General features: G+C 45.3%; 1 protein-coding gene and 1 long non-coding RNA gene across 2 annotated transcripts in view; both read left to right on the top strand.

Annotated features, from left to right (window-relative positions):
* Window positions 1-30: 30 nt before the first annotated feature.
* LOC148221610 (uncharacterized) lies at window positions 31-1,757 on the top strand. The gene is made up of 2 exons (XR_015807694.1): window positions 31-113; window positions 562-1,757. It is a non-coding gene; the product is annotated as an uncharacterized LOC148221610 (long non-coding RNA).
* Window positions 1,758-3,745: 1,988 nt separating this feature from the next.
* Window positions 3,746-9,805, top strand: part of GLT1D1 (glycosyltransferase 1 domain containing 1) — a 42,012-nt gene continuing 35,952 nt past the window's right edge. The window contains exon 1 of the mRNA XM_014887580.2: window positions 3,746-4,008. Within this exon, the coding sequence (XP_014743066.2) occupies window positions 3,941-4,008 (68 nt within the window). The 5' untranslated portion in view covers window positions 3,746-3,940. The remainder of the gene's footprint in view (window positions 4,009-9,805) is intronic.

Below are 9,805 nucleotides of genomic sequence, written 5' to 3'. Positions count from 1 at the left end.
CGAAGGCGCTGTCACTCCGCCCTCCCCGCCGTCACGTGGCCGGGTGGGTCGCGGCGTGGCGGAAGCGGCGGGGCCGGGCGTGAAGGAACCCGGCGGGCGGCGGGGAGGTTCCTGTGGGTGTCCGTCAGGGCGGCCGGGCCGCGGGGAGGTTCCTTCGGGTGTCCGTCAGGGCGGCCGGGCCGCGGGGAGGTTCCTTCGGGTGTCCGTCAGGGCGGCCGGGCCGCGGGGAGGTTCCTGTGGGTGTCCGTCAGGGCGGCCGGGCCGCGGGGAGGTTCCTGTGGGTGTCCGTCAGGGCGGCCGGGCCGCGGGGAGGTTCCTGTGGGTGTCCGTCAGGGCGGCCGGGCCGCGGGGAGGTTCCTGTGGGTGTCCGTCAGGGCGGCCTGGGGACGGGGAAGGCTCTCATGGTGTCTTTCAGATGGGCCGGCAGTGCCGGACACCCCGGGCTGTGCGGCGCCTCTCTCATTTCTTTCCAGCGTTCTCTCCCCGCATTGAATGGGATGCCGCTCGGGCGGGGGCTTGCAGCAGGGAAATGGGTTTTGACAAAATCTCCGAACTTTTTAGGTTGGAAGGGACCTGGCAAGGCAGGGTCACCTGGAGCAGGGGCACAGCAACGCGTCCAGGTGGGTTTGGAATGTCTGCAGAGATGCAGAATCCGCGGCCTCCCTGGGCAGCTGTCGCCGTGCTCTGCCATCCTTGGCGAAAAGAAGTTCTTCATGGAGAGGTGGAACTTGTTGTGCTTCAGTTTATGGGCATTGTTTCTATTCCTGTTGCTGAGCACCACTGAAAAGAGCTTGGCACCAGTTTCTTGGCACCCGCCTCTGAGATATTTATCTGCATGAATGAGATCCCTTCTCAGCCTTCTTGAGACGAAACAGGCCCAGCTCCAAATGTTCTCTAAAAAGAAAGATGCTCCAGACCCCGAATCATCTTTGGGGTTTTTCAGGGTTATTTAATGCTATAGTTAGTCTCACAACAAGGAGAAGGTGATAAATGCGCTGTAAAAAGCTGTTTTTATATTTGTTTTTATGTGTGTTTTTATATGTATTTGGAAGCAGCAGGCCTGGCTCAGCACTCAGGCTGTGCCTGGGTCACTCGGGTGGGAGCAGAGCTGGGTGTGAGGATGTGCAGGAATTATTATGGAGAATAAACACTCTGATTTCAGTGGGACAAAGCATGTGATTACAATGGGAAAACATAAATTAGTGGTTGCAAGATCAGAACCTTGAGATGTGCTGCAGTTCCACGTGTGTTGAGGTAAAGGTTGTGAACGTGTGAAATTGTCTTCAGAAGATATTAAAACCTTATTTTTGGCCAGAACAAAGTGGGTAAGACACTGCTGGTTTTGTGTTTCCAGTGAAAAAGTTAAATTGATTGACATCATATGGTTACATACCAAATATTTAGGCATGACTTACTTTGGAGCAGTGTTGGTAGTGGGGCAAGTGATGCTTGTAAAAGTAAATACATTCATTTAATAATGGGCTTTTGTAAATAACATGCCATAAGAATGACTCACTAAATGTATTTGCTCTCTTAAGTAGTTAACAAATTTCATGACAAAGGACAATGAGGAAAAAGCCACCAGCTGTACAGACATCTCATTGTGAACTACTGTAACATGACCACTTCTGTAATGAAATTACATTTCATCTTTTCCTGGTGTAATACACTATTGTCATATTAACTGTGCTTGCACTTTCTGAGGAGTTTAGTAGTATTTTCTGGAGACTCAAAGTAATAAAGCACATTTTGTACTATTGTGTCTTATTTTCATGTTTTAGGCCCTTCATAATTTACCTTGGTGAGCGAGGTGAGATTTCTGTATTGACTTATCCCACACCTAACAATACTGAGCAGTAGGAGAAATGTACATTAAAATGTTACTTTTCAGGTATAGAGATGTGGGTACTCATTAAAATTCACAAATTACTATTAGAACCCAAACATTCTCTCTTGCACTACAGCAGCTTAGGAAGGAGGTTTTAATACTTAGCTACAGTGTGTTTAAAACTTCATTCTGATACACCCATGGCCCTTTCTCTGACCTGTGTCTATAAAGGAATACATTAATGCATGTCCATATTTTCAAGACACAATGCTGCACATTTCCAGATTATTTTTTTAGTCAAGGCCTGTATGGCATAAAGCCAGAGTTCCCATAAATAGTGATAAAATGTTAAGATCTCTTTGAATGTTTCCTTTATTCCCTCTTTATTTCTCGTTTGACTGGTTGAGTTTCCTCATTTCTCATAGAGCAGGCTTTGTCTTACTTTAATGTTTTTTTGTCTTCTTTGTGTTGCACACTAAATGTGATGGACAGCTTTTTGTTAACCCAAAATTTGGCTTTCTGAGCCAGTCAGATACCCTGCTTCAGGCCTTGCACCTGACAAAAACCCTCTACATCTCGACAGGAGTGGGATTTCATACCAGAAACACTTTCTAGGATGGTGACAAAACCGGTTTGGTTCTGCCTACCCTTAGATTAGCATTTACCCTCTTTTTAGTATTTCTGCAAGATTTGTTGCTCTTCTAGGTTGTAGCCAAAATTCTTAGTTCTAGTGGAGTTTGAAGTAGTTTAAATAATGTTGTGCTGAATGTAAGTGATAACTCAGTGAGATGCAATTAACACAGCTCTGCAGCATTAAGATTTGTTAGCAAAACATGAGCCTGCCTACCAAAATGTTTACAGTTTGCCAGAACCCACTCTAATGTGTGTTTTTATCACTTCTAAACCCTCAATTCCAGAACACCTGTTAGCCTCAGAAATCCACACAAATTATTGGAAGGAGCACTGTTCCAAGAATGATTAAATTCAACATTCCTCTGCGTGTCGCATATTTTTCTCTGCCTACCTGACACTGAAATTTGAAGAGCAATTTAGGCCACAATAACACAAGGCACTGCCATTTTTGAAGACCACTTTTTTTTGTCTTCTCTAGCCTGTGGAGAAGCTGGGATCTGTGTGACCCCCTGGTGAATTACAATCAGACCAGGTTATAAGCAAAAAATTGAATTTTCTGTGCAATCAGCCCCCTTCTCATCACCACCAATGTCCTGCACCTGTTCTCAATACTGTTCCGAGCTGTTGAAACAAGTTCAGGTGGGTATTTACATCAGCCAGCTGCTCCCTATTAATCTCCCAGGGCTCCCTAAAGTGGCCTCTCCTCTTCCTGCTGCCCCACTCAGTGTTCTTTGTTTCTGACTGGGAGTGGAGTGGGCTTCTTTTATCCTGAACACTGGCTTGATAATGTGGGATATGTTTTCCTTCATCCAGAGTTCAGGTTTGTTCTTTTTCTCTTGCCTGTTTTGTTGTATCTTTGGGTTTTACCTGCTGCTGCAGTTTTTTGCTAGACCTTTCCCCTGGTCTTACACCTTTGGCTCTGCTTCGTTATGTGATTATATGATTCCTGACGTGGTCTTTGACCATCCCATTGCTTTATTCTTTGGACTAGCACATTCCTCTGCCTATTCTGGTGGTTGGCATCTTATTGCAAATCCCTCTGCCCGTTCTGGTGGTTGGCATCTTATTACACTTTTCTCTGTCTGTTCTGGTGCTGGGCATCTTATTGCAAATCCCTCTGCCCGTTCTGGTGGTTGGCATCTTATCCACCCTGAGGTTTTTTCCTAGCGGTATTCCTGCCCTGGGCACGAGGCATCTCACGGTGACACCGGGAGGCAGGGGCTGTGATGCTTTTCTCGGGAGGCCCTTTGGGTTAATGTTTCCTGGCCGCGATGTGAGCGCGTCATCTCTGTGCCTGAGTAACGAGAGCACACAGCGCTATTCAGAGGGTGCGGGAGGCCACCCAAACCTTGCGGCTCGGTAGCCAAGTGCCCTCTGCCCGGGCACAGCGGCTGCGGCTGGCCCATCCCCGCAGGGCTCGGTGCCGTGCCCGCTCCGCAGCGCCGTTTCCGGGCACCGGCCAGGTGAGCTCGGAGCGCTATGAGGCTGCTGCTGCTGGCGTGTCTGCGGGCACGCACCGGCAACGCCACCACGGCCGCCAGGATCCGGTGAGTGCCGCTGCCACGGCGGGAGGAGGCTGGCCCGGCATCCTGGCTGGCCCGGCATCCTGGCTAGCCCGGCCAGGGCCGGCCGGGCCCGCTCGCCATGCGCTGCCAGCTCCGCACGGAGGAGGCTCCGCCGAGCCGGGGGTGTGCGGGGGGCGGCGGCCGCGCTGGGGACACGGCGGGGACCGCCCCGCTGCCGATGGTGGCACCGTGCCCGGAGCGCTGGGCTAGCCAAGGATGGCAGCTCCAGCAGCGTGTACTGCATCCCTGGCAACCCTGGCAAGGGCAGTGCGTGCCCGAGGTGGCCACGGTGGGGACAGCCCCGCTGCGGATGGTGGCACCGTGCCCGGAGCGCTGGGCTAGCGGACGATGGGCAGCTCCAGCCGCGTGCTTTGGCAACCTCGGCACGGGCAGTGCGTGCCCGAGGTGGACACGCTGGTAGAGCTGCCCATCCTCCGCTAGCCCAGGCTAGCTCACCATGTCCCCAGCGTGGCCTGGCACAGCCCGTGGGTGCCCGAGGTGGTCACGGTGGGGACACGGCGAGGACAGCCCCGCTGCGGATGGTGGCACCGTGCCCGGCGTGCTGGGCTAGCAGAGGATGGGCAGCTCTGGCAGCGTGTCCTGCATCCCTGGCACAGCCCGTGGGTGCCCGAGGTGGCCGCGCTGGGACACGGGCAGGGTGGCACGGATGGTGTCGGGAGGCAGCGGCGCTCCCAAAGCAGCGGCCAGAGCCGCTCCCGGGGCTGCCCTTGCTGCGGGGTCTCGTGGGGAGCACGGGCTAACAGAACCGCCAAAATACTCCCTGTATCTTTCTATTCTTCTATTTTCTATTTTTCTATATATTCCTAATGTCCCCGCTTAACTTCTTCTGTGATGCAGGTAAAGGACCTGGCTGAGAACATCGATGCTGGCTCTTCGTTGTGATGCCTATAAAAAAAAAAAAAAAATAGGGCGCTATAAAAATGAAATAATTTCCCAATGGTTTTGTCCTTTGAGGCCTGAAATAACGATTTGGTTTCGTCTTATCTAAAAATCACCCACAGTTTAGTTGTTTATCTTCGGATGAATCTCTTGGGATGTTCTGCTATTATGAGTTTTCCCTGACCTTGGTCTGGGTATTATCTCACATGTAATGTTATGCATAGAAACATCCTCAGACATTAAGTTTTCACACTGCTTGTGTCATATCAAATAGAGCCTTAGGCTTCTGCTCTGTTCTCTAAGGTACTGGTAGAACATCTCTGCTGGTCCTGTCACTCACACAGGCACTGAAGATATAAAGCTGAAGGTTTTGGTATTTTAAAAGAATTATTTTAACAATAATTTTTTGGCTTCCGTTGTATCTGTGTATGTGCTTAGGAAGTTATTTGTTCAATTTTTTTCAATATTGAACTTTTGGTTAAATATAAATGGAACGATGACATTGTCTCCGGGTTGAACACTTGCCAGCATAGATTAATTTTATGGCTTAATATCACAATGTATACTTTGTTTATGATATTACAGCTCTTCCAATAACTGCTTCATCTTTTCATAAATAAGATATTCATTTCCTGAGTTTAAAGAAAGTGGTGACAGAGGTACCAGAATCTAATTTGGCTAAAAATCAACTTGCTAAAACAAGTGGTATAATGAATGTGCTGTGGGCTTTATTCCTATTGGTGTGCATAATCTTTAATCACCTTAAAAAATATGAGCAATGAATAAAGAATACAGCACTAAGCAAAAGCCTTTGCTTAGGCTGCCATTGTTCAGCCTTAGAAATGAGATCAAAGAGAGTGTCAAGGAAGAAAAGAAATTATTCTTCCCTGCCCCTTGAAATGTTTTGTTTGTCTTTTATTACTTGGTACTAAGGAGGAAGAGAAATCTGGAATTAATAGGTTAATCAGAAAGATTTAGATTAACCATTTTGCCAATATGTAAATGTTTTCTGGAGAGGGAGAAATTGTTTTGGCTCTCATTAACTGGCCAGTTGAGACAGCTATTCTGTAAATCTCCAAGTAATCAACTGTGAGAGAATTAAAAACACAAATTCAACAGCGCTTATCATTCCTCTTGGCAATTGGTTTTTATCTTAGACATTTATTGGAGAAATTCAGTAATCCAAACACTTCTTTTTGTTTTCCCCTGTGGGCCAGTGTTAAAATCCCACAGGAGAACATTCCCAGGGGCAGGGGATGCTCCTGTCCCTAAGGCAGGTGTGGGAGCTCCTGCTCCTCCCTGCAGGTTGTGCTCAGGTGTGGGAGGGTCCCTGCAGGTTGTGCTCAGGTGTGGGAGCTCCTGTCCCTCCCTGCAGGTTGTGCTCAGGTGTGGGAGGGTCCCTGCAGGTTGTGCTCAGGTGTGGGACGTCCCTGCAGGTTGTGCTCAGGTGTGGGAGGGTCCCTGCAGGTTGTGCTCAGGTGTGGGAGGTCCCTGCAGGCTCTGCAGGGCCATTCCCAGAGCAGGAACCTGCAGGACAGGTGTTCACCTGCACCTTGGCACGAGCTGCCATCATTTCCAGGGCCTGCCCTCAGTGTTGCTGCTCCCACCATGGTCTGCACTGCCAGAACTATTTATAGCACAGGTTTAATAATGAGATTAAGGTTTAATCTTTGCAGAGTTCTTTGGTCCTTGCAAAGCTCAGTTAGCGACTTCAGAACACACAGACAGGAGCTGGTCCCCATCTTCTTCGCTCACATTTTGAATTTCTGTGATTCACAGTGAATTTTATTCATAGTTTCACTCATGCCAATGCAATTTGTCTATGTTGCTTCAAGGAGATGTTTGAGAGGGAAATAAAATGAAGGACATGTTGTTTTAAGAGTGATGAAAAAATAAGATAATTTACAAAGAAAACAGAAGCTCGAGCAGGGTTTCAGCTCTTGTAATTTGATGAGCTTCAGTGGGAATTGTGAATATTCAGGTCTGGCCAGGTTTCTAAGAGGCAGTGGAATGACTGAATTGTGCCATATACATTTAACAGTAGTTTGGGCACAGCTGCTGTGCAGAACAGACAGCTGAGGGAAAGAGATAATTAATATTTTTGGGTGAAGCCTATTTTGTGCCATTCAAGAAGTGTCAGTGTATCCACCTACCAGGAACTTTTGGGAAATCAAACATTCTTTGTCTGCAAGTAATTCCGTTAAATCAGTATCAGTTGAAATTTAGAATGTAAATGTTTCTGTAAGGGACACATCACAGCAAACACAGCAAGTTTCACAACCATAATACCTTAGAAATAAACGGGCTTTTGACTCCTGTACCTTCTCATCAACCAATGTGTTTGGAAATCTAAAACCGTTTCCTTATATGAAAACCTGTGAAGTGCAGATTCGTGCTGCAGGAGGGAGGACTGCTAGCCAGGAAAAGTGAGAAGTAGTGATCAATGATGTAGGGAATTAAAAAATTAAACATTGTATAAAACATCATTTGGTATTTCATAGATGTGTTAGGGAGAAATGTTTTTGTGTAGAAATCTCAAAGTGAAAAGGTGTCAGAAAAGTCTTGTACCTTTTAGCAGGATCTCTCTGCACACAGTATAGATCCAGAGAACACACTTGGAAGTTTCACTTATAAGCTCTGTGATTTCCAAAGGATATAAAAAATGTACCAAACAAAAGAAAAAATAATTTCCTGAGCGCTAAAATGAGCGGGACTGGGAAATACTTTGTCCAAAATTCAGGTGTGTATAAATATCACAGTGTAAGCAGTGAGCAATGTCATGTACTTCTAAAAATGCTCTTTCACATTTACTGAATAGCCAAAGTTCTCCCTGATGCTTTCTGCTAAAAAAACCACCCAAAATCTGGGATCTGACAGCTCAACTCCATTTCAGAAATATTATTTTCCCCAAGTCATGGCATTAGCTTCCGTGAGAGTTTCAGTAGAAAGGAAAAAATATGGCAAGGCAAATTCCAGATCTGAGCAATAATTGCTGTTTGTGGAGACACACACTTGGGAATTTATCTCCTCTGTTGAGAGCTGTGATAGAGAGAAAAATATAGCCTTGAGATTGAGCATTTCTTGGGTTCCCAGACAGCAGGAGCTGGGTTAGTTTTTATTTCTCATTCAGAAAGTATTTGTTTATGGAATGGCAAGATAATGTGAGGAGACATTTGCCAGGAGGAGGAGAGATGTGGGTAATGTGTCTGCTGTGTCTTGGCGTCATTCAGGGACATCTGTGACTTCACACACAGATCAGTCTTCCAAAAAAAAAAAAAAAAAAAAATCCCCTGCAATAACTCTGCAGCACTGTCTAATCTGTGTTCCTTGGTAACAGCATATGTGTGAAAATCACAGGCTGCTTTTTTTGGTTATAAAGATGAAAAGCCATTTAGAAAATCTGAAAATAGCCCTGTAAGTTTTAGTGCTTAAATATTACCCAATAACTCAGCTTCTGCACACATGTATTTCCATATGTGCATAATTTGAAGCTTGTGATTAATGATGTCAAACCCAATGGAATGTTTAGGGGCTCAGGGCCTCTTTAAATCTGGGAATTGGAATTATTCTGGGAATATTTGCTTGTTTTTCCTTCTAAAGATGTATGCAAATTTTTAGGAGCTCCTGAGTAGAATAAAAATCTGTAAAAAAAAAAAAAATTTTTTAAGTAGTAGAGGTAATGCACAATTTCTGAGCCTTGGAACACTTGAGGGAGTCCCTCTCTATTTACTGCAGAAACTGCTGTGATTCCCCAGGGAGATTTGGAGCTGTGGAAAGTGTGGAGGAGAAGTAGTCATCCCTAGTATATTTAAAAAAAAAACCACTTTCCATTGGAATTCCTGGCTGAATTTCTTGATTCCTGATGTCCTGAGAGAGTTATTTCCGAATTAATTGTAGCATGCAAACATATTGCTTGTACATGATAGTGATTTATGGTAATTGGAATACTGATGGGGGAAAAAAAAAACCTTTTAGACTATTTAATGAGCACCTGTGAAGTTATGGAATACATGCACGAGAATCCCAAGTATTTGCCTGAGAGATTTTTCTCTCCACAGCTGGGAGATTTGGGCATCATTATTTAGATATAAATTAAAAACCTCTTTCAAGAGGAAGGCAGGTTCATGGGGCAGCTGCTGTTAGTAATTGCCCAGCAGTGTAAATAAGGAGCTTAAAATGTGGCTGTATTTTATTATTTATTAGTATTTATCATAATTGATTGGTCTTGTTTCCAATGGTGGAATTAAAAGGAGTTTCTTTTTAGGATAAGGAAGAAATCCAGCACCATATGTTGTGCCAGTGGAGCTCTCTCTGATCCAGTGCTAATACATTCCTTCAGATATTTTACAGCACTTTTAGCACCAATTTCTGCAGTAATGACTGACTTCTACAGGACAGAAAATCCCATTTCTTGGGAGGCTATGAAATTATCAGGAAATGAAAGCCAACATTATCCAGGAAGTCAATGAGTTGGCAGGATTTTAATGCCAGAACAATTAATACACAATGAGAAATAAATCAACTGCAACAATATGGACTAAGCAGAGAACATTCCTGTGGTGGTTTTATGATACTGTTTTATTCTTGTGGTGTTTTTATGATACTGACAATGCAAACACTCCATGTCAGCAGACACAGACACAGATTATTTTTTTTTTTTTTTTTTTCTCCTGTTTTTTGGCTGATGTTCTTGGGAACATTGATGAGTGGCTCTGGTTTCAGGGAGAGGAGTAAAGCTGTCTGTAATCAATCAGTTTCTTGACTTTGGCAGTCAAGAAATTAAAACATCAACGTTTTAATATGAGGAACCACTGTATATAAAGATGAATGGGTAAGCTGACACTGTGAGGGGTTTGTTGTTGGATTTGTTGTTTTTTCT

This window comes from Sturnus vulgaris, chromosome 19, assembly GCF_052056855.1.
Source record: "Sturnus vulgaris isolate bStuVul1 chromosome 19, bStuVul1.hap1, whole genome shotgun sequence".
Lineage (NCBI taxonomy): Eukaryota > Metazoa > Chordata > Aves > Passeriformes > Sturnidae > Sturnus > Sturnus vulgaris.
Note: the sequence above shows the minus strand (reverse complement) of the source record. Positions and strands in the feature narration are given on the sequence as shown.